Below are 25,055 nucleotides of genomic sequence, written 5' to 3'. Positions count from 1 at the left end.
ATCTGGGGTTTTTTGGTGCAACTACAGCCCAGGCATGCAAAAACACAACTACAATGTTAACAGTCCAACAGGCTGTGCAACTCACACAAGAGGTTTTCTGCGAGCTGTTTCTTTTATTCCGTCTCTTTTGTTTTGCTAATTGTTACATAAAGGCTGTCAAATTATTCTAGATTCTGGTCCACCCCCTGTAATGATCAAATCTCAGGAATTTCTGTAAAACAGTATGAAGCTTTCTCATCAGTATGAATGAACTAAGGCTCTAAAACAGGCTGACATATATATTTCTGCCAAATGTTATTTCTTGCCTTTAGTTTGAAGCGTAGCAAATACTGTGCACTGATATGCAATACATGCACAGTATAACAACCACAAAGCCCACTGAGGAATAGTGTGCACAGATAACATCAAAAATGACTCATTAGGTTCTTGCAGAAACAAGCTAAAAATCATCCTTTTAGCTGAAACACTCAACTTTTTTAAATGGATATAGTCCTCCATTTAAAAATATTCCTGCAAATGATGTTTTTAATTCAGAGAGTGATGGACACCCACAGAGAACTGAATCAAACAGGGGCTTGTGCTCAAAATTGATTCTGCAAGGCCAACTAGATGCCATCATTTCTTTCTGTGTGAAGCTCTTTCTGCTTTCTGGGCTGAAAAGCCAAAGGTTGCTGTCAATAAAATTACTGGAAAACTTGCTTTGATTTAATAAAATCCTTGGGAAGCTTCTTCAATATTCAAATTCCCAGCCTTAACTGAAAGACTGTGCAGAACATCTAAGATAAACCAATCCCCTCTTTATAACCATCTGGTATTTTTTTTCCCTTTTATCTGTGTTAAAATATTTTGATGGGCTTCATCCATCCCAGTGTCAGTGAGGCTTTTGTGACACTTGGCTAGGGAAAGGAAGAAGAGGTTCTGCTGGGTGTATTTGGAGACTGGGTGATTGCAGCAGAGTAAGTTTTTAATTTCTGAAAAAGATCAGAGAAAAGGTATTACTTGTTTTAAATAAACTAACAGCTGACATTTAGTAAAGATTAAAAAGGAGTTTTTAAGGAATTCTTGGGAAAATATTGTTTGGATAATTGAAAAGGAGCTTATCTAGAACATGAACAACATGCATTAAATATGCTTTGAAACTGAAATTTTTCACTGCCCTTCCAGAGTTGATAGGGTTTTATGGAAGAAAAGCATCTAAATATGAACATCTCCTAGATTTCATTTTAATGTTTATTTCATAGATCCATAGAATGGTTAGGTGGGAAGGGACCTGGAAGATCTTATAGTTCCAACCACCCACTCCCCCACCATGGGCAGGGACATCTTCCACTAGCCCAGGCTGCTGAAGGTCTCATCCAGCCTGGCCTTGAACACCTCCAGAGAAGGGGCATCCATAATCTCCCTGAGCAATCCGTTCCAGTGTCTCCCCACCCTCACTGTAAAGGTTTTCTTCCTAATATCCAGTCTAAATCTCCCCTCTTCCAGTTTAAATCCATTCCCTCTTATCCTATCACCACAAGCCCTTGTCAAAAGACCCTCCCCATCTTTCTTGTAGCCCCCTTCAGGTACTGGCAGGCTGCTGTTAGGTCTGCCTGGAGCCTTCTCTTCTCCAGGCTGAACAACCTCAGCTTCTTCAGTCTGTCCTTGCAGCAGAGGTGCTCCAGCCCCCTGATCATCTTCGTGGCCCTCCTCTGTACCTGCTCCATCAGGTCTATGTCCTTCCAGTGTTGAGGTACAGCTCTACTGCAGGAGAATAAGTGTCTGCATCGTTGCACACTGTGAGCTGACTCCTGCCAGATTGAGAATCCTTTGGCAATCCAAAATGGCATGGTTTTGAGCACCTGGGTATTGATAAGATAATCCATGTGCTGGATCAGTCCAGGTGGTTCAGCATCTTACAGGAGCAAGTCTCAGAACCTGGCAAGTCTGCCCAACCCCCAGTGTGAGTAATACTGCAGAACCATCTGCCTTGGAAAACAAAAGTCTTTCTGTTGGTTTAGAGCAGGAGTGGAGCTTTCTAAGCTGCTGTGCCAACAACTGTTGTTATGCCACCTTCAAAAATAGAGAACATGAGGCCTGTGCAGCATTTCATGGTGTTCAGTCCATGTGTATGGGTGGCAGGGTACGTGATGTCACAGAGTAACTCATTTTAGTTCTTCCATTAAGTGTGAGCATCTTGGCTTGGCGCAGAGACAGATTTCACAGTTCCAGGGATGGGAAATCTCTAATTCTACACCATAGTTCTCTGGCATTTGTTAAGTAAATCTAGTGATAGATCACCTGGCCACTCAAACTGTCCTTTCCTATCCTAGCTGGTACTGCTGGGATACTGTGAAAGAAGCCCTAGGGGGTTCACTCCTCAACAGTCTTTCAGCACCCTGCTTCCTCTCTCTGCAAGGACATTTAAACAGCTATCACTTGGATCTGACCCTGGCACTACTTCCACAGCCACTTAAGAAGATGTGAGCTAAATTACTGCTTTGTGATTCTGCAGCCCCCCAGTCTGCAGGCAGAAAATGATTTCTGCTATAGTTTTAGCTTGCTTATAGAAGAGCCACTGGAGAAAACAACAGAAATGTAATTCATAGCATCATAGAATGGTTTTACTTGGAAAAACACTTTTAAAATCATCAATTCCAACCATTCTCTAACTCTGCCAAGGCTGGGGCTAAACCATGACCATCAGCACCACATCTCTGCCTCTCTGAAACACCTCCAGGGATGGGAATTCAACCACCTCCCTGGGCAGCCTTTGCCAGGCTTTGAGAATCATTCCAGTCAAGAAGTTTCTTGTAATGTCTGACCTAAACATCCTCTGACCTTGAGGCTGCTTCTCATTAGGAACTGGGAAATACTGCATCAGAGTATGGGAAAATCTGTGCTGCTTTCACTTTTTGGATCAGGCAAAGAGATGAGATAGGTTAGATTGAACATAATGTGTTGGATCAGCCAAAACAATTTTTGATTCTGAAGATTAGTAAGTGTAGAAGATCTCTGCCACAGGTGCTAGGCACAAACAGACCTTAACTAATGTATATTCCTGAGGAAGAGCCTTTGCAGGACACTGACCGTTTCTACGGCAGCTGACTTTTCAATATTTTAAACAAGAGTATGTAGACAGCAGGAAGAACTCCCCTCAGAAACCTCTCTCAGTATGTGAAAAGGATGACCATGAATTCAGCACATGGTGTAGGAAAAGACAAAGTGTCTTATTGCAGGTGGAGGATGATGTATCTCAAACAATCATACTGCATCCATGAGAGAAAAAAAAAAAAATCCAAACAACAAATTGGGTTCAAAATCATAGAATTATAGAACCATAGAATTGTTTCAGTTGGAAAAAACCTCTAAGATCATTGAGTCTAACCATCAATATAGCCTGGGGCTGCAAGAGTGCTATTATTCACAGCCATTTTCCAGCAAAACCCCAAATCCATCACAGTTTATTGTAGGGACTTTATCTCAGAGTCCCTTGTAACGATGGGTTGCAGCTACAAGAAGTACATCAGAGATTGGATGCTGATAAGAAGTTGTGATGATTCCATTTGTTGTATTTCGCCTCCACCACCACAATTGTGCATAATAAGTTGAAAAGCAAGGCATTACTCTGGTTTAGCAGCTCAGATGCAAAGCAGGCCAGCAGTCTGAAGAATGTTGGTCACTGTGGTGGTGAACTATATCCTTCTGAAATGAAGTTTATGTTACAACTCCCCAGAGCAGCACAGGGTGCTTTGGTCTGCATGTCTGTCTTCTGCTCCCTGTGTAAGGCTGTGCATTGGTTTGCTTACCAGCCTGATACTCTTCAGTCTGAAGGCCCAAGTATGCAAACACATGAATGCTGTGCCTCACCTGAGCAGCCCCACAGCAGGGACACCTCCCACCAGCCCAGCTTGCTCAAGGCCTCATCAAACCTAGCCTTGAACACCTCCAGGAAGGGGGCATCCACAACCTCCCTGGGCAACCTGTTCCAGTGTCTCACCACCCTCAAAGTAGAGAATTTCTTCCTGATCTCCAGTCTAAATCTGCCCTGCTCTCCTTTTGCAGCTGACTATAGCTGTGAGGGCACATGGTTTAATAACAGCACCAAGACACCAGTAAATGGGGTCAGGGTTTATTGATGATGTGGACACATTTATCTGCAAGCTACTAAATGATTGCTGTGATAATTCAGTGCATTATTTCTGATGGAAACACACTAGTCCTGTAAAATGGTAGTTGCCAAAAAAGTGTGTTTGGGTCTTGCTGCTTTGTTGTTTATTTGCATTTACTCTACGCTTGGGCTGTTAAAGTGAAGCTAGTTTCACGGAGAGGCAGAAAGTTAGATCCAAAAGAAAAAAAAAATAAGCCTCATACTCTACACAGAGTTTTGCAGCTAGAGTAGTATGTGTGTTCAGCTGTAGTATTTTTATGCTTTAGGGTGTTTTTGTTTGGTTTGACATGCAAAGGAATAAGCAGATGACTTTGAAATGCTGTCATAGAGGTAGTTTTACATGCCTGCAAAATTAAAATTAGAAAACATGATGTAGGCTGCTTTTGGTTTTGTTGTGTTTGCTGCAGGTCTTTATGGATTCCAGATGCTTAAGGCAGGAACCAGGTTTGTGTGGTGTCTTCTAACTGAAGAAAACAGGGTTTTGGCAGTGCTGAAGCTGCCTGTCTGGGCTTTAAGTAAGATTGTTGGCTAAACAAAAGCATAAAGGCAGCAAATTTAGGCTGAGGGTGTGGGTGGGGGGTTTATTGTGTGTGTGGACAATTGCATGAAATAGGATTGGGGGTTCAAAGTATTTTAAATAATTTAGTGTAATTTACTCTTGTTTTAAGTCCACTGACAGTTAAATTAAACCAAGAATTTGACTTTGTAAAGTCTACAAATTTCAGTGTGAGGCAGCTCAGGTCTATATAAAGATGTTTAAGCTTAGTTAATCAGCAAGAATACTATAGAAATTATATTGTGTGATAAAAATCTCACCTGTAGTGATGCTATTTCTCTCAAATCTTCTATTAATCACTTTTTTTTTTTTTTTTAACACAAAAGTTCAGAAGTGCACTTAGTGACGTTGGAATATGTAGAGAAAAGCATGAGGCCGGTACGGAAATGTATCAGAAATAAGATTCACTTCTTCCTGCTCCAGACACTCCACATGTGCCTGACTTGCGCATTCTGATTCCCACTGAAGCTAACAGTAGACATGGACAAGTTAAGCCTATTTGTAACTCTCATGGGATACTGGGTTTGGAATCTGCAAGATAAGTTCTCAAAAGGCATTACCAAACCTTGGGCTTGCAGGTTTACAGAATGCTCTGAACAGTGAGGACAACTTCTGAGACACATCCAGAGGAACTTTATTAATCGATATTACACCAGACCAACCTCCATTAGCAAATCAAAATCTGTCTTGGTACCTTTATCACAGAATCATGGAATTGTTTGGGTTGGAAGGGACCTGAAAGATCATCTGGGTCCACCCCCTCTGCTATGTGCAGGGGCACCTCCTACTAGAGGTATATTTCTCAGTATGATTTTTACCAAAACATAACACTGAGAAAGTTAAAAGAGCCTCTAAATGCCATTTGGCTTATTTTCTTCTCTCTCTTTTTCCTTTGGTCCTGTTTTTGTAATAAAATATCCTGTGCTCTGGAGGTGTCCAGGATTTGACAGTTCAAGGAAAACATACAAAGTGGTTTAGAGTTGTTTATTTTTCCATTCACCTTAGGGCATAGATTCAGCTGATGAAACTCAAGCATAGTCCTGTTGACTTCTGCAGCTTGTACCAGCCAAGCAGCTGGCACATTGCGTTTTAGCATTTCAAGCCCCTCTACCTACATTTTGTAATCTTATCACCTACATTGTGCAAAATGGTGCAAACTGTGGTGCCCAGACCTACTCACAGGATGTGATTTCACTGTATCACTTCGTACTTGAACTTCATGATGTTCTTTTAATCAGGGCACAAACACGACGAGGTGCGTGTGTTACTGTTTCTTTTAAAGGTGCATCATTGTGTCCGTGTGTTCTGTGTGCGTCATAGTTTCTCTTCAGTCGTCTTTGCCGCCTTTGCATTCAGCGTGAAAATCATCCCCATGTGAAACAGGATCATCTGCAGAGGTGCAGAAAAATGCTAACAGTGATTTCATTAATTGTTCCTCACATCTACTGGTTCACCTTTGAGCCATCAACGTGACACCAAGGGGCTTGCAAGCTTGCACCATTGCTCTACATGAAATCCTGCAACCTCTCTCCTCTTCTTGCACAGCTGCTGATTGCCATATACTCACTGTGGGGAGAAAAATACGTCTCTGCTCTACAGAAAGACACTTTGGGAACTCTAGAGCTCCTTCTGCAAGCTTTCCAAGCGTTTTGATCACACCACATGCCTGCTCTGTGTCCCAGATCTCACCCTCTGGGTCTTTCTGCCTTAAGAACACCCCTCAGCTGGCACTGCTTCACGTTGACTGCATCAAAGTTGATCAGAGCACGCACCTTGCCGTCCAACACCTTCTTTACCTTCTACGAGTTTGGGAAGATGGTTGACTGCAACAATAATCACATGTCAACAGAGCGGAATTAGGGCACACAGAAGGTTATCCATACTCTATCCAAATGACAGTCCTTTCGAGCTGAACATTTTGCTGCTGGCAGTGCAAGAGAAGCAAAGCTGTGTATTTATTGTTGGGTGCTGAGGGTTCAGTATGAAAAAATCAATAGAATAAAAATCTTCACGGAATCAAGTTCTTGTCAGTCATTCCCAAATTACTGGAGAGTAACAAAAAAAAAAAAAAAAGGTAAATAATTCACTTTGAATTTCAAACTCCTTTCCTGAAGCTGACTTCACTTTCTTTTTTCTTTGATCTCGAATTGTAAAATGAATACAAACTGCAGTAAGTGTTGTATATTAAAGCCAGAAAGTTAGCAGCATTGCTTTCTAGTTTGCAAATCTTTTTCTCCACACCCCTGGTATTTCAGAAAATCAACTACCAGACACAGAAGCATAAGCACAGGCATCAAACACCTCACTATATAACTTTAGTTTGCTGAAATCTAACCTAATTTCTCCTGATTTCTCCTTTTGGAACTAATTTGTTGCTCACCTAGGAAGAATTCCATTTAAAAAGATAAAAAGTTGAGTGATTTTTCCTTTCAAAGTCATAACCTTGTTACAGTTGCTGTGAACACATGGTTCAGTACTGGTTTATCTTTACCAAAATCTTCCTTTTCTTTTCGATTTAGGTAAATTGTGCATTAATTCAGCCACAATGACTCTCAGAAAGTCATGAAACATTTATTTTCCTTAATCCAACAGCTTCTGAGACACATCCAGAGAGACTTTCTTAATTGATACTACACAAGGCCAGCCTCCATTAGCAAATCAAAATCTGTTTGGTATCTTTATCATAGAATCATGGAATGGTTTGGGTTGGAAGGGACCTGAAAGATCATCTAGGTCCAACCCCCCTGCTATGTGCACTAATGTGTGTGGTATTTTCATACTGCTAAAGCTTCTGCTGCTTTCATCTTCCATCTGTCAAGCAGTTGAGCACACTTGACTGATTGACTGATTTTTCTTCCACTGGCTATAAATATGACTAATAACATCTCTGAGTATCTTAAAAGTGTGTGTTTGGAGTTGAACACAAAATGACACAACATCAAACTCTAAAAGCAGATGCACATTCTCTGTCTTCACTCCTAAGCAACCAAAAATCATAGAATCATAGAACTGTACTGTTGGAACAGACCTTAAAGACCATTTTCTAACTCTCCCAAGGCTGGGGCTAAGCCATGGCCCTCAGCACCACATCTCTGCCTCTCTGAAACACCTCCAGGGATGGGGATTCAACCACCTCCCGGGGCAGCCTGTGCTAGGCTTTGAGAACCCTTCCAGTCAAGAAGTTTCTTGTAATATCCAACCTAAACATCCCCTGACCTTGAGGCCACTTCTCATTAGGAACTGGGAAATACTGCAGTTACTAGAGAGAAGAGACCATCCCCCACATGGCTCCAGCTTCCTTTCAGAGCATTGTAGAGAGCCAGAAGGTCTCCCCTCAGCCTCCTTTCTCCAGACTAAACAGCCCCAGTTCCCTCAGCTGCTGCTCTCCAGACCCGTCACCATTTTCATTTCCCTTCTCTGGACCTCCTCCAGCACCTCTATGTCTTTCTTGGAGTGAGGGCCCCAAAATGTACAACACAAAGACTTGCCATTGCAGGAAGCCAGAGGTGTGGGGTCCTTCCCAGCCTGTGCAGGCACTGGGGAGGAGGGAGCCCTCAGCTGAGGCATTCTGGTGGATTTTTGTTAAACTCCCATTAGCTTTTCTTCCCTGGCTGTGAAGGAGGCTTGGGAGTCCAGCCAACCAGTTCAGCCAGCTAAATCAGATTTCTAAGGATGGATGAAAATGCTTACAGAAAGGACTTCTGTGTGACAGGAGACTGAAAGATGACCTCATTTATTGAAAGGGGGGGGAGGGGGGCAGAGGGGAGAGAAAGCAACACAATTGATGGGTGTAAAATGAAGGACGATGCAGATGCTGTAAATCCTGCTTTCCACGTGCCAGTAAATGACAGACAAAGACAAGGCATTGAAATCTTTATACATGAGCATTTGTTTCCATGGTGCTAGTAAGCACGTGACATCCAGTGTCATTTGATAATTCGGAGGTGAAAAGGATGAGAACATTAGTGTGAATAATGAGAGAAGTAATGTTTGTGCTTATTTCTACAAGGGCCCTACTATTTTGCTTCATGTGGTTTTCTTTCTCTGTCTTTTCTAATATAATTCTCTCTTCCATAACTGAAATTTCTGACTTTCATGCAGGGGGTAAGTCACATTCTCACAGATGAGGGCTAAGAAGAAAATGACTCCATGAAGACTTCATTGCATAATTGTCCACAGACTGCTGAATTTTCTTCTGTGGTGTCTTGCCCTGAGGACTATCAGAGATAAAGCACCAGACAGTATCCAGATCTGTATTGTGGCTCTTATCAATCTGCTAAATGTTTCCATGATTTTTGCTCTTTTCCACAACATATCCCCAGCCCTGGAGGTGTTTCAAAGAGGCAGAGAGTGGTGCTAAGGGGAACGGCTTAGCCCCAAACTTGGTAGAGTTAGAGAATGGTTGGACTTGATGATCTTAGAGGCCTTTGCTAACCAAAACAATTCTGTGATTCCATGGTTAGCTGTGGCTAATGTGGATATTTTTGACACTGACTGTTTTGCTCAGTCGCAGGCCTCATTGCAGTTGGTTTTGTGTCTGTTCCTGGCTTGACTGCTGCTCGTAATCTTCTAATGTGATTAGAGACTAATTTGGAATGTCACATCAAGTCAAGGTGGCTTCTGGGTTCATGTCATGCTGCAGTGTCTATCACTGTGTTCTCCAAAGGGCTTTGATGGTTCCTTGCAGTTTCTAGGGGCAGCACAGAATTTTGGTTCAAGGACATAAAATTTGATGTGGCTTGGAGGTCTGGTTATCTTTGCAACTGGTTCTGTCTAGAGCTCTCATCCAAAAGCTGAAATCTGTTAGGTTCCTTGAACTAATAGTTTTGATTCCCATGTCTTATCAGCCCATTGGAGGCCTCATTAGGAAACCCAAGTACAATAACTACTTGTGTCCTGCTCTGAAGTGCACTTTATCTTTACAGAAAGCTGAAGCTTTGAGTTGCTTGGATGAGGACTGAGAACTGTGTTCAGTTTTGGGCCCCTCATTACAAGAAAGACATTGAGGTGCTGGAGTGGGTCCACAGGCAGGGACACCTCCTACTAGACCAGCTTGCTGGAAGCCTAAACTGAAAGAGTGGTCAGGCATTAGAAAGGGCTGCCCAGGGAGGTGGTGGAGTCACCATCCCTGGAGGTGTTCAAGAAACATGTGGACCCGGCACTTGGGGACGTGGTTTAATGACCATAGTGGTGTTAGGTCAACAGTTGGACTCAATGATCTTATTGGTCTTTTCCAACCAAAGCAATCCTATGATTCCATGACCTAGTGCAATTTAACCTCATCAATACTACAGTGTTCCTTACTTTGCAGTGCCAGTGCAAGTAGCTAATGGGTGATGAATAAGCACCTTTTTGGGGTTTTTAATCTTTCAAACAGACTCTCATTTCGTTGAATTCTATGCCAGGACAGGCTGTCGTTTCATGATACCTTAGTCTATGCATCTACTGAAGGAGAAGATGAAGATGAAGGGACACAAGAAGGAGTTTGATAGATAATCGTTGGAAAAAGACCTCTGGGAGGTTCTGGGATTGTAAGGAACACTGCGGTTCCACCTGTCACTGAGCACTGGATAGATGAAGAAGACAAACCCCTCATTACGAACCGTCTCCTCTCCCAGGATGTACGTTGCCGATGGGTGCCCTGGCCCTGCTCCCGAGGGACAAGTGCACCTTCACGGTTTATTTCTCCTCTCGGCGATACTCTCTGCTCCCTGAGCTTCCACTCACGGAAGCCGGCCCAGGGTCATGCTGCCGCTGTCAGGCTCCCGCCCGCCATTGCCGCCGACTCCATTGCCATCACCCCAGACGGCACCCTGCCCTTAACGCTCGCTTTCATCACACCTTCCCGCCTTTCCTCTTCCGACTGCTCCATCCCCGGCGCTTCGCAGCGCCGCCGCTTCCGCGCGCCCCTGCGCCAAGGGGCCGGCGGAGCGGGGCCGGGCTGAGGCGGGCGCTGACGGTCGCCACCCGCCGGCGGCGAGAGGCGCTGCGGGGTCGCCGTCATCTCCGCTGCCCGGAGCTCGGCGGTGATCGGTGCGCGGCTTTCCGGGCGAGGGAAAAGGGCCCTGTGCCGGGGCTGAGGCGACGGCTGGGCTGAGGCGACGGCTGGACGGCGGCGCAGGCTCTCGGCGGCGCCATGGGGAAGCGAGACAACCGAGTGGTGAGTAACATTCGGCGGGGCAGGCAGCAGCGGGGGCCAGGCCGGGGCCGCCACAGCTGCGGCGGCACCTTCGGGCGGGCCCCGGCGGCTGAGCTCGGAGGAGCTGGGCGCTGCCTCAAGTCCCGGCGGCCTAAGCGGGCCTGCCCGGCCCGTTCCGAGCTTCGGCCGGCTAGGGAGGGGAGAAAAGGGAAGCCGCTGACCCACAGCTGAAGCGAAGAAGGCCCCGGTGCCGCCAGGCCTGCCGCGGCGGGCGGGAGACACTGGAGGACCTGCTGGTTAGGCGGCGTTAGGGCTTCGGAGGGCCGGCCGACCTCGGGGCCCCGAGCCGCCAGACAACAAAGGCAGGCAGTGCCGTGCGGAGCCGCCCGGCAGGGGTAGCGGTAGCGAGTCCCGAGGTCCCGGGTAGGGTGTCCCGCAGCGTGGGCAGGCGCATGCCCGCGGCTTCCCCGGCAGAGCCTCTGGTTGCCTTGGCAAAGCCGGCAGCGGTGCTGAGTGATTCCTGTTCAGTGATCTGTACAGGGATGGTGATTAAGATGCTGGTCTGGTCCGGTCCTTGCAAAAATAAAATGATCCTAGTGGGAGTTGCAGCATTAGCTAAAGGAATTCTGAGCCTTCCTCGGCTCTGTTTCCTTAGACTTCAGCTGTACCCGAGCAATTTGAAAGGTAGCTTTATGCAGCTCTCTGCCAACCCCAAGAGGTCGGAAGGCCAAAAATACTCTTCTTCATCCCTCATCGCAGAGCCTGATTTTATGCTGTTAAACATTCACACCTCCTGCTATTTTTCTTTAGTCTTTTTCAACCCAGTAACCCATTCAGCTTGTGCTCATGTTCGACTTAAGCATTGTAAATTACAGTTAATGAGTTTTATGTTTAAAAACAAGTCATGAAGCTTTTATTTATTCTCCCCCCCCTTTCTTTGTTTCTTTCTGGTATGTGCTATGAGTTCCTACTTGGATCCACTCTGGGAAATATCTTTGCTTACCTTGCTGGAATAATAAATATGATTGTACAAATTGATGCCTGTATGCCTTTGATCCTTTCCTTGAGGGATCAAAACAAGAGAGTCTACTGAGAATTGACAGTGTTAGACTGGAAGACCCGGACTGTGCTTCAAATATATTGCCCTCTTGGAATGTTTTTGAGTGGGGAGGCTCAGGGGAGACCTTTTAGCTCTATACAACTCCCTGAAAAGAGATTGGAGCAAGGTGGGTGTTGGTCTCTTCTCCCAAGTAAAAGGTGATAGGATAAGAGGAAATAGCCTCATGTTGTGCCAAGGCAGGCTCAGGTTGGACATGAGGAACAATTTCGTCACTGAAGGTGTGGTTGAGCTCTGGAGCAGGCTGCCCAGGGAAGGTGGTGGAGTCACCATCCCTGGAACTGTTCAGAAAATGTGTAAGTGTAGTGCTGAGGGACATGGTTTAGTGATGACCTAGTAGTGCTGGGTTAACAGCTGGACTTGATGTTCTTGGTGGTCTTTCCCAACCTTAATGTGTGGTTCTGTGATACTTGTAAAGCAGTACCAGCTGCTTGAGCAAACTGCCAGAGGAAGAAAACAAATGTGCAGACTGGCACTTCCTTCAGTTACAATGCATTTTGGTGCACTCTCTGGCTAGTGACATGCAGTTTGGCACAGCAGTGTAAACACTTTCAAGAAATGTTTATTGGGGAAGTAATTCTTTGTAATTAAACCTGTTTGAAATTAGAAGAAGATGTTTTAAGATGTAAATTTACTAATTTGTGGAATACAGAGCAGTAGTCAGTCACTATGTGCTTGCTGACAAGTTAAAGCCCCTGAACAGAGGAAGCTTCCTAGCTGGTTATCTGGAGTCAGTTTAGGGAAGGAGGAGAACACTCAACAGTTGTGGCCTCTTCTGGAGGTAGAGAGAGAGTTCTGTTAGGAGGTGGTGGGCTGTTCAGGTTAGCTCAGGTAAGAGAGTAACTAATTTTTATTTAATAGCAGCCAGAGACCTTGGTTTAACAACAGTGACTGTGTAAGAAGCTAAAGCTTTCAGATCTAAATGCTTAAATGGTGACCAGAAAAAGTTGACTCACTTTGCTCACTTGAAGTAAGCTGAGTAATGAGTACTGTGAGTAGTTGTGTGTAGCTCACCTTGAGTAAAGGGTTCAGTTTTGGAGTGCTCACTCCAAGAGGGACACTGAGGTGCTGGAGTAGGTCCGGAGAATTGCAACAAAGCTGCTGAAGGGTCTGGAGAACAGGTCTGGTAAGGAGCAGCTGAGGGAACTGGGACTGTTTAGCCTGGAGAAAAGGAGGTTGAGGGGAGACCTTCTAGCTCTCTGCAACTCTGTGGAAGGAGGTTGGAGCCTGGCGGGTGTTGGTCTCTTCTCCTGAGTAATAAGTGACAGGACATGGCCTCAAGTTGCACCAAGAGAGATTTAGGTTGGATATGAGAAGAAACTTCTTCACTGGAAGGGTTCTCAAAGCCTAGCACAGGCTGCCCAGGGAGGTAGTTGAATCCCCATCCGTGGAAGTGTCTCCAAGAAGCAGAGATGTGGTGCTGAAGGTCATGGTTTAGTCCCAGCTTTGGAAGAGTTAGGGAATGGTTGGACTGGATGATCTTGTTCAACAAAGTTCTTGTCCAACTGAAACAATTCTGTGAATTACATTTGTTTTGTCTTCTCCAGTGGATCTAGCATTACCTCTGCTTAATGAAAACAGTCTAAGGATTCTGCCTTTCTGAGTTGCTAAAGGAGCTCTTTTTCCACTTGAATATGAACTAAAATGCCAAATTTTTACTCATTTGCAGATTTGAAATAGAATAAAATGCCAGGGTTAATAAAGTACTTTTAAGTGCTGAAAGTACTCAAGTGCATACATTCCCTTGGCTACAGAAGAAGGTGCCAAGCTGGGATTAAACTGGTTTAAATTGGCATACCTCAGTGTTTACCTGCCCAGGACAAGGGGTGATGGCTTCAGACTGGAAGAAGCTGGATTGACATGAGACATTAGTAAGCAACTCTTCTTCATGAGGATGGTGAGGTACTGGGGCAGGTTGCACAGGGAAGTTGTGGGGGCTCCAAGCCTGGAAGTGTTCAAAGGCAGGTTGGATGGAGCCTTGAGCAAGCTGGGCTAGTAGAAGGTGTCCCTGTCTGTGGTAAGGGGGTTGCAACTAGATGATCTTTAAAGTCCCTTCCAACCCACCCCATTCTGTGAGCAGCCTGCTTGCAGTCCAGTTCAGAAACTCAACATTGCTGGTGCCACTGCAACTTCTCTCATGGGCAGAACAGGAGCGAGGGCAGCAGCTGCTGCTTTTGACAGTTTTCCCAATTAGATTTTTGAATGCTTATTTTCTGGCCTGACTAAAAGCGGTGGCAGAGATTGAGAGCTACACATATGGTCAAAGCTTTGCTTTGAATCTACAAAGTCTGTACCCTTAAAGAAAATGATCTCAGATTAGGCGACCAAAGCTAGTCATTGTTTTGTCTGTTTGAGTTGGTTTTCCTCATCTCCAGATTATGGCCAGTAAAAGCAGCGTGTGTTGTGTCCTGCAAAAGGACATTGTGAAGTTTTGGGATGAGGGAGTGTTAAAAACCCAGGGGTTAGATGTTCCTCCCTTTCAGATGAGCAAAGTTTCATTGTCATAAAAAGAAGCAATTGAAGATTTTTTCCTAGATCAGAGTTTCTCCATTAATTGCAGAGGTGGATCATAGATTCTAAGTTTTAAATTAATATTCAATAACCTATTATAACCATTTTTAGAGTGGTACAAAGAGGATGCATGGGTTTGAAAGGCAGACTTCTTCATAACATTAGGGGTTTGGTTTTAAGTTTAATTTTTTTCCTCCTTTGAATAGCCCAAAGTCACAGACTTTTCATACCAGCATAATTGTAGCAGAGCCACTTGCCTGTTCTGCTGTTACAGCAGAGTTTGTTGAATCAGTTTTGAGCAGAACTTTAAAGGCATCACATCAGTTGTCCCAGAGAGCAAGAGCCAAAATTAATTCATTTTTCATATCCTAAGGAAGAGTATTTCAGCAGTCGTGCTGCTGCGTTCAGGCTGCAATTCATTGCTCAAGAAGTGGAGTTGCTGCAAGGAGCATGGGCTTGTTGTGGAGGAGGCTTTTCAGCCACACTATAACTCAAACTGAAAGCACTTCCCTGAGCCTTCCTGCCAGACCAAAGCAACTTGGCTTAGTTCAGTATTTTACATTTTTAGAAACAAGTCAGAATTATTTTTCAGTGACTGAGGAAAATCTGTGAAGAACAAAAAAGGACAGAGTTGGAGTTGTAGCACAGTTGATCAATTTGACATTTCTTCTTGTTGTTTCATATTCCAGGCTTACATGAATCCCATAGCTATGGCCAGAGCACGAGGTCCTGCCCAGAATTCAGGACCAACCATACAAGACTACTTGAACAGACCAAGACCAACATGGTAAGGGACAATGTTTGTCTACCCTTCTGATGTTTTGTCTACCCTTCTGATATTTTGAGTGAAATGTTTATTCCCTCCTGCTAAGACAGCACTGGTCCCTACCTCTTCTCCAGAGTACCCAGTAACACATCTTAAAAATACCTTCTCTCTGGCCAGGCCATTGTTTTCTAAATGTCTTCAGTCTCCTTTTTAAAAAGCAATAATATTTCATTTTGAAATGCATACTTCTTGTTTGTCTTACAATATTTTCCACAGAAAAAGAAAACATTAATCACTTCCCTTCATCCACAAATCCTAAAGCCTGCAGATATATTTAATTTTTAGACATTTTGGTGGCATGCTTTTGGAACACAGTCTACCCTGCCCAACAAAAGCATCACTTTGAGGTGTTACCAACAACTTCCTTCACGTTCAGTCCATTTTGCCTCCTCTCGTAAGAAACTAGAGAACAATTTACCTCATTGCAAAATTAGCTTTAGATCTTTCCAAGGGTTCTAGCTACCCTGCTTAGGCTACTAGGGTTAGGTTACCATATGCATGACTTCTGAGATGCCTTCCTTCTTCTTTCTGTTGGAAGTTCACCCAGAGATAACCTTCCAAACACCATGCAAAAAAGTAGACACTGAGGAGAGTATTTTTAATATTGAAAATTTTGACCTATCATCCTTTTTATGTAGGGAAGAAGTGAAAGAGCAACTAGAGAAGAAAAAGAAAGGATCCAGGGCATTGGCTGAGTTTGAAGAAAAGATGAATGAGGTTGGTTGTTCTTGACATGTTGATTCTTCTTATTTTGTGTCCCACTTGTCCTCCATTATCAATAACAGCACCAAGTCATTAACAGCACCCATAATATTTCACTTCATTCCTTTAATGAGTAAATGCTTTGTTTCTTTTGTATCTGAAGGCTCTTTATATCAGAAATTAAATGAAATTCATGCATTTTCTAGTATGACAAACCCAAGCCTGTTGTGCTAGTCTTGACTTGTTTAAGGCCACACAATCCAAGTACATTAGAAAGAGGTTATATCACTGGAAACAAACACCTTTGGCAAGGAAGTTTAGTACAGGAGAAGGCATAAAGAATGGCCTTCAATGTACAGACAAGACTCTAAAGCACTTTGTGCTCTGTCATCCTAAGCTGATTACATTCCATGCTGGTTCCCTGCTATAAATGCAGCTGTTCAGCACCTACTGGAGATCAACACAATGTAAGGAAGTTCCACATATAACTCCTCTTGTATACACAGCAAGAAATTAGTATACAATGAGTTTAACTATTCCTGTTCCTTCTTGGGTTGTGGTCTCTTGAGATAAGTTTCAAGCTTAGTTTCCATCATTGCGTGGAAGTCTCTGGTTGATAGGATGAGTGGCAATGGTTTTAAACTGGAGCAGGGTAGATTTAGGTTGGACATAAGGAGGAATGTTTTTACAAAGAGTCTTGAAATACTACAACAGGTTGGCCTGGGATGTGGTTGAGGTCCCATCCCTGGGGGCATTCAAGATCAGACTTGATGGGGCCCTGGGCAGCCTGATCTAGTTGGAGGTGTCCATGCTGACTGCAGAGGGGTTGGACAAGATGATCTTTGAGGGTCCTTTCCAAACTGATGCAGTCTGTGGATCTGTGAAGTGGGTGATGCTCCTTCTCTGTTCCTGGAAGGAATGCACACAGTACTCTTGCTACACCTTTTTGCCTAAGAAATTCTGTTAATATTTGGAAGGCTGTGGGATGCTGTTCTGTGAGGCTCAGTTGTTCTGTGCTCTGTGAGTTTTAGCTTGGTGAGTTTGGTTTAGTATTTCATCATATTTTCTGCTTTTATCTTTGCTTTGCTGTGAAACAATTGAAACTAGGATGGTTAGAGGCTAACAGCCTCTCAGTGTGGCAGAAGGGGAGGAAGTGATGCAGGGAGTCATGAAACAGCCATTCCCAAAGCTCCAGTCTCTGAACAGTCTCTCAGCAGCACTGTTGAGCTAATGCAGATCATGCTGACGTGGGGATCTGCATGCCATACTGCAGTGCACAGGTATAATCTCAGTTAATTCCTGATATTTCTGTCCCTTCAGCACGAGTGTGGATGTGTGGATTATCACTGCTTTGCCAGTACAGCTTCTCTGTGAGGAAAGGGAGGATCAGAGCAGTAATGATCAAGATGGGAGCATATCATTGTGTCTGACATGGGAAGCAGAACTAGTGCAGATTGAAGCTAGCAGCCACTCAGTCTGACAGAGGTGGGGGGGATGTTACAGAGCTCTTGAAGGATGAGTTTTGGACAGACCTAGAGACCCTGTGAGAGGGAAAAGGAGGGATGAGAGAAGAGTTTTATCTATGTAGTGTGCTTGGCCTAACAAAAATAAGAGTGCCTCTGAAGATTAAATTATTATGCATCTTGTTGATATCCAGAAGACCTAGAACAGATACTAGAGACTCCCACACACTGAAGGACCAGGAGAATTTGTCTTATCATTTTCTTCTAGATGATTTTTAAAACTAAGACAAAATAGCCAATTTCTTTGGCTTTCTTAAGTCCTCCAGCAACAGTATGTGATACAAAGGCAAGAAAATAGCATAACTGATGACCTTCAACTCAAATGACAACTTAAAACTAAATAACTCCAACATGAAGTTGTGAACTAACGTGGTATTTCAAGTAATTTTCATCTTCTGGAAAATAAAATTCATTATAGCCTTGGTTAACATTATATGTTACTTATTTTTTGTGGATTGTTTGAAAACTAAAATGCCAGGTAGAGGCAAAAAAAGCTGTTAGAAATGACCCTCATGGAACTGTTTGTGTTTGGTTTTGTTTTCAGAATTGGAGGAAAGAACTGGAAAAACACAGAGAGAAATTTCTGGGTGGAAATGAGAGTTCCTCCAAAAAGAAAGAGGTAAAGTTGTTATTTTTCAATTCCAAACAGTCTGGTTTTGGAACTGGATTTATCATCCCTGCTGAGAATACAGAATGTCATAAATACATTTTCAAAGCCAGCATCAAAGTATATAAAAGAAAATGCACCACAAAGGATGCCAAAGTAACATTTGTTTTATTCTGTTTTTAAGAAAAAGAAAAAGGAAAAGAAGAAATCTAATAGGGTGAGCAAAATTTTCAGTTTTCTGATTTATTTTTTTTTTCCTTTGAGGTGTCTTGCTTGTCACTGAAGTTCTCTTAGAGGGTATAGCTGTAGTTTTGAATTAAAACTCTTAAATTAACTGATCTTTAGCTGAGGGGGTGGCATACATTCTGTACAAGGAGTTCTCAGTCCTACTTAAAGGGAGGGAAAGAACATTCAATAGATATCATTACATGAAAAATGTCAGAAGTGGTTTTTCACACTTTTATTTAAGCAGATCTGTGTAAGAGCAGCTTTTTACAAGTAAAATTCCATTGATAATGCTTTGCAAATGAGGAAATGTTAAAGGGAACGCTGGGATGATCTTATGACTGTTTACCAGACAAAATGCTGCATCTCACAAGCTTCACTTTTTATTGTGTTTGGTCAAGTTGTCTTCATCTTCCTCTTCTTCATCAAGTTCTGATTCTTCCAGCAGTTCATCTGATTCAGAAGATGAGGTAAGAACTTCCTTACTGGAATCTACCATGCTATGTTCCTCAGGCTTAGTTAGCATGGATTGTTGGTAATATTTTAGAATGTTATTTGAAGGCTTGATTTGCAGAAAACTAATTTGTATGTAGGTACATGTATCAAATTTGGATTGTAGAGCTCTACCAGGTCAAACATTTCTTTATGAACATTACATTTTGGGTGGCTGGCTTGTAAGCTGAATCCATTTCTGGTTGCATACTGAGCTGTGTGCTTTTGCAATAGACTTCCCCATCTCATCATAAAAATGCAAACATACCATTTTTTATTTTTTAGCAAAAGTTTGTTCCAGATAATCAGATTCTCCAAAGCACATCTAAACAATAACCAGAACCTAGAGAACCTGGATTTCTTTGACATTTGTCTCAATGCAGAAGAGTTCTGAAGGTCTACTGCTAAAAGAATCAATTGTAGTATACTTTATTCCTCAAGAGAACATGATAATATGGGGATTTGTTGTTCCTGGTTCTTTGCATTTATTGTAAATCTTTAATTCTAGTGAGAATAAATTCTGGCTTGTGTTTTTTCTTTTTATTTCCCTACAATACTTGTGGATAGGATAAAAAGCAAGGGAAAAAAAGAAGGAAAAAGAAGTATCGCTCCTCACGGAAGTCTTCAGCAAGCTCATCTTCTGAATCTGAGTCAGACAGCAAGGTAAATACTCAGATGTGTTTCCCTTGGCAAGTTTTCTTGATCTGTGTTACAGGAAGAAGCGTTTCTGAATGCATATCAATATTCTTCCCTTTTTTATCTTCCAAATGTAAAGCTGTGGTTCTTACTGTTGCTTGTATCTTCCAGGTGCAATCAGGTCACAATCATAGAATGGTAGAATGGTTTGGGTTGAAAGGGACCTCCCCAAAGTTCATCTAATCCAATCCCTCCTGCAGTCAGCAGGGATATAATAATGATTTGATCTTTAGAAAATTTACATGCTTTATTCCAGCTAGTTTAGCTGGAATTTGCTGAGTTCAGACATAAGCAGTTTTTGTGCTGCAGGGATGTTTAGTTTGGATATTGCATTAACACTTAAAAATTTCACAGAATTTTGTGTGTGTGTGTGTGAATAAGCTGCTGAATTTTACACCATCTGTGAAAAACAAGGATTGCAGGACATCAGTGGCCAGAAACCTGCCTTTCTGACTATCTGTAAACTGAGTAGTTTCCTGCTGGAGAACAGGGCCTTTCCCAAACACATATAAAATTGAGGATCTCTTTTTTTTTCCTTTCCTTAAACTAGAGCAATATACACAGAGGCTTGCTGAATGAAAAAACAAGTGGAAAAGATACATGAGGCAGTTTATATTGGCATTTTTCTGAGTTACAACAGATAGTAACTGTACTTCTTGTCTACATATTCATTATACAGCAAGTCGTTAAGATTCTTTGTTCAGGCTTTCAGTGGAACACCTGACTCAGTGTGCTATAAATTGTGATGAATCACTGTTTGCCTACACCTATGGATTTCTGCTGGTGGAAGATTGACAGGTTTTGGTAGGGCCATGGAGGTACTCTTACTGCTGAAGCTGTAAGGCAGAAAACCCCACAGAAATGTTTCTTAAGCCCTGCCTGACCAGCAGAGATGGGCATGGATGGAAAATAAGGACTCCAGACTATTCTAAGTTGGGTGTATGTGGTTACAGTACTGATAGCTGGTGTCCTTTCCAGAGGCCTCCATCAACTGCAAGTCCTTTGGTACCTGAGTCACCAAAGCAGGTCCCATACAGATCTCTTCACATTGCTGGCTCAGGAGATGAGCAGCTGCATTGAAATTATGGCTTTTCCATACCTTCCCTCAGAACTGCAATGTAGAAGGAGGAAACTGTGAAGAATAACCTTAAAAAGACAGAAAAAGGCAATGGGTCAGACTTCTTGTGGGATTTCTGTCTTTCTCCTGAGCTAATTTTGTCATGGTTTATGTTTTTCTTTCCATTTAGGACAGCACAAAAAAGAAAAGGTCAAAAGAAGATTATGAAAAAGAGAAGGTATTTTTACTTTTGAAATACTTCTATCAGAACTGTGTTTTACATACATAATGGAGCTCTTTTTTTTTTTTTCTTCTCCTTTTTTATATTGAGTGCCTCAATTTGCACCTATGGAAATGTCCTATCCAAAATTACACAGTCAGAAGGTGTTCAGCACCCTAAATAGCCCCAGACTTAGAATCACAGAATCATTTTGATTGGAAAAGACCTTAAAGATGATCCAGTCCAGTTTAGTTGAGTTAGGCTCCTGTTTTAATAATTGTTAGTGGAAGCTGCTTGTTAGGAAGGTAAAGAAAATGGTATCTAATCTGCTGTAGTAGATCAGCTGCAGTCTAGTATTTGGGGCTAGTCACATTGAGCTAAAAATATGTGTGTTGGTATTTCAGTGGCATGCCTGCTGGGTAGTGGTTTGTTACTGTAGATTAAGGAACATCAGACAGAAGATATAATTATCTAAATGTATTCATCATTTTAGGCACTGTACTTACAACAGCCATGAAAAGATTGCAGAGAAAACTCTATTAGCTTAAGAAAAATTACCTTACTCTGTTATTTCTCAGAGCATGAAAACAGTCTCTCCTTCTCACCGCCTCAAAAGTTGAGAACTTTCTTCCTTCCATTATGCTTAATGCAAATACCTTGCCTTCTCCAGAGGAAAGGTGGCAGAAAAGATGCTCATCAGAGCAATCTTGTGCAGGCATTGTAGGAGAGGTTGTCCTTCAAAGACTGTTCTTTAAATGCATTGAGATTCTATGGGAAGTGTTGAAGTACAGCTGATGGGGTCAGCTTATCCTGGTTGGACACAGAGAGAGAGCGTTTTCTTTTCATTTCATCAACAAAGAAGGAGCCTGAAGTTGCAGTGTTTGTATGCACATGTGGAGACATCTGTATTTACTCAATATTTCAAAGTGGTGAAACATTTTATTTTCAAATGCTTACTCCTTCAGATGTTATTATTTAAATACGTATTTACATGGTGTAGTATTACTCCTCACTTCTGGAAGGTTCCTGTATCTTGGTAACAAGGGAGAGGAATAGAAAGAAAAATATTTCTACTAAAACATTTTAACAGTTGGCTAATTTGTTGATGATGAGTAATTAGGTTAATGTAAACAACATTAAAAGTATTTCACACTTCAGCAATGGTTTTTCAGTCTGAACTTTTAAGGAGAAATGTGGGAAACCTTGAAAGGCTTAACTTTACTCATAAATTTTGTGTAGGAAGGCAAAAATCACCACAGGAAGAGGAAGAAAGCTGATCGTGATGGTCCCCTATCATCAGAATCCTTCTCAGAATCGGATCAGGCAGAGGAGGTCAGTATGTAAGCCTCAGTTTCTTAGAATCATAGAATGGCTGAGGATGGAAGAGACCTCAGAGATCATATCCAACCACCCTGCCATTGGCAGGGAGCCTCTCAACTAGACTTGGCTGCTCAAGACCTCATCCAACCTGGCCTTGAACACAACCTCCCTGGGCAGCCTGTTCCAGAGTCTCACCACCCTCATAATGAAAACTTCTTCCTCAGATCCAGTCTAACCCTGCTCTGCCTCAGCTTCTAACCATTCCCCCTTGTCCTATTGCTAGATAGCCTTATAAAGAGTCCCTCTCCAGCCTTCCTATAGGCTTCCTTCAGGTATTGGAAAGCAATATTAAGGTCCCTCCAGAGTCTTCTCTAGGCTGAACAACCTCAGTTCCTTCAGCCTATCCTCATAGCAGAGGTGCTTCAACCCTTAGATCATCTTTGTGGCCTCCTCTGGACTCACTCCAACAGCTCTGCGTCCTTATGCTGAGGACAGTACAACTGGAGGCAGTATTGGAGGTAGGGTCTCAGCAGAGCAGAGTCAAGGGGCAGAATTCCCTCTCTTGCCCTGCTGCCCACACTCCTCTGGATGCAAGCCCAGCACACAGCTGCCTTCTAGTTGAAATGAGATGATTGTTAAGGTCCCTTACAACCCAAAACATTCTATGATTTCATGATCATTCTGTATCTCTGCTGTTTCTTGTTCTGCTGTGTGTTCAAAGCAGTGCTGCCAAATGGAATGTTTGTAGGATAATGACAGATAACCCAGGAAGTAGCACTGATTATTGTTCAGTATGTTCTGCCACTGTGGTGACATCTTTCATTTCTAAGCAACAAAAGCCCAAACAGCATTTCTAGAGCTGCTCTTCCATTTAATTTTATTTATTTATTTCAGATGCAAGCAAAGAAGAAGAAAAGCAACGAAGAAAAAGAGAAAATAGCAAGTATCCATCCTACTTAACACTGTAGTTTTAGGATGTAAATACTCTGTACATGATCAATTTCCAAGTTCAGATTTTTCAGTGAAAGAAATGTTTCATGGCAAAAGTCTACTGTCACACACCAGGCTGGGGGCAGAATGGCTGGAAACTGCCCAGCAGAGAAAGACCTGGGGATGCTGGCTGACAGCCAGCTGAAGATGAGCCACTGTGTGCCCATGTGGCCAAGGCAGCCACCAGCATCCTGGCCTGAATCAGCAGTAGTGTGACCAGCAGGACCAGGGAAGGGGTTGTTCCCCTGGACTCAGCACTGGGGAGGCCACATCTGGAGTCCCGTGTCCAGTTTTGGATCCCTCACTGCAAAAAGTACATTGAGGTGCTGGAGCAGGTCCAGAGAAGGTTAACAGGGCTGGTGAGGAGCAGCTGAGGGAACTGGGGTTATTTAGTCTGGAGAAAAGGTGGCTGACAAGAGGCCTCATTGCTCTGTACAGCTCCCTGAAAGGAGATTGGAGCCAGGTGGGGGTTGGTCTCTTCTGCCTAGTAACAAATGATAGGATGAGAGGAAATAGCCTGAAGTTGTACCAGAGGAGGTTTAGGTTGGAGATTAGAGGAAACTTCTTGACTGAAAGGGTTCTCAAAGCCTGGCATAGGCTTCCCAGGGAGGTGGTTCAGTTTTCATCCCTGGAGATGTTTGAAAGAGGCAGAGATGTGGTGCTGAGGGCCATGGTTTAGTCCCAGCCTTGGTAGAATTAGAGAATGGTTGTGCTAAATGATCTTTAAGGTCTTTTCCAGCCCAAACATCTTTTTGATTAGTCCCCCAGCAATACAAGCATAGACTGTCAGTGATGACGTGTTTTCCATGGAGCTGCTTTGTTTTTTCATAATTATAGAAGCTTCTTGCCATAAAATTCCTAGTGACTGGTTGTGGGTTTGTTCTCAGAGCTGTGTGTCTAAAACAAAGCTTTTATAGCAAGATTTTCCATTATGTCCCACCCCTTCAAGATTTCCAGTTGAAATTTTCGGTACAAAAGACAAGATTGTATCTGGCAAATTTGGTATTACAGGGGTAGCAAAATCACTTCAGGACTGAATCCAGCAGGGTTAATTGAGTGTATTCATATTTGCATGGAGATCATAATTGTTTTCTTCCAGATGAGGTGCAAGTGCTGGACAATCTTGCCAAGTGTAGTAAAACCATTCAGTTTTGCACAGTAAATATAAGCACTTACTTTAAAATCTGTAAACATCCTTGTTATTCCCAGATTTAAGATGTCAGTGATTGTCAAAGCGTTTCTTTGTGACTTTCTCAAAAAGCTATAAAGCTGAAAATCATTTAAAAGATTAGGAAATGTAATAGTGACAGCGATATGTGAAATACCCAGAGCCATGATGGAGATAAATTGAAGACTGCTCATAATAGTGCAAATTACTGTGAAAAACAGGGATTTTCTTATGATTTCTCCTTCTAGAAATCCCTTTTTAAAATGGCTTTGTAAGGATATCCTTCCTGGGCTCTCATTTTGCCTTAGCAGAATTTTATTGATATCAGTTTTATTACACAGTATTTATTATTCTTTTTTATTCTTTCCAGGACAAAACAAAAAAGAGGAAGAAGCACAAGAAACATGGTAAAAAGAAGAAAAAGAAGATTGCTGGTTCCAATTCAGATTCAGAATAATACTAACAATCCTCCCCCCCTGCCCCCAGACTATCAACAGAAGTGCAATGACTAAAGGAAACTTAAACTGTGAAATGACAGCAAACTTTACCAAACTGCATGACATTTTTCCCTGTGTTTTAGAAATATTCATAATCCTTCAGTAGCCAGCCAGGTGCAGCTGTGCTGGGCAAGACCATTTTTATTGCCTGCTGCTTAATCCATGAGGCACAGATGCTATACAACTCCAGTAAGCAGTGTTAGGTGTTTGAAACAATATAAGATAGTGAGTCCGGCTGAGGTGTAAAATGTTGGAAGAG

General features: G+C 42.8%; 1 protein-coding gene across 1 annotated transcript; it reads left to right on the top strand.

Annotated features, from left to right (window-relative positions):
• Positions 1 to 10,842: 10,842 nt before the first annotated feature.
• Positions 10,843 to 24,759, top strand: FAM133B (family with sequence similarity 133 member B). Its single transcript, XM_054384962.1, has 12 exons — positions 10,843 to 10,866; positions 15,163 to 15,260; positions 15,938 to 16,016; positions 18,069 to 18,143; positions 18,316 to 18,348; positions 18,758 to 18,826; positions 19,416 to 19,511; positions 20,792 to 20,839; positions 22,061 to 22,153; positions 23,036 to 23,080; positions 23,914 to 23,916; positions 24,670 to 24,759. The coding sequence occupies exons 1-12, from the start codon at positions 10,843 to 10,845 to the stop codon at positions 24,754 to 24,756; spliced, it is 750 nt and encodes a 249-aa protein (XP_054240937.1). The 3' UTR covers positions 24,757 to 24,759.
• The last annotated feature ends 296 nt before the right edge of the window (positions 24,760 to 25,055 follow it).

Source organism: Indicator indicator, chromosome 11 (genome assembly GCF_027791375.1).
Source record: "Indicator indicator isolate 239-I01 chromosome 11, UM_Iind_1.1, whole genome shotgun sequence".
NCBI classification, from domain to species: Eukaryota; Metazoa; Chordata; class Aves; order Piciformes; family Indicatoridae; genus Indicator; species Indicator indicator.
Note: the sequence above shows the minus strand (reverse complement) of the source record. Positions and strands in the feature narration are given on the sequence as shown.

Coding starts and splice junctions, on each gene's coding strand:
- FAM133B (XM_054384962.1), top strand. CDS start 10,843: ATGGGGAAGCGAGACAACCGAGTG. Junction 10,867..15,162: donor GGAAGCGAGACAACCGAGTG/GTGAGTAACATT, acceptor TTCATATTCCAG/GCTTACATGAATCCCATAGC. Junction 15,261..15,937: donor AACAGACCAAGACCAACATG/GTAAGGGACAAT, acceptor CTTTTTATGTAG/GGAAGAAGTGAAAGAGCAAC.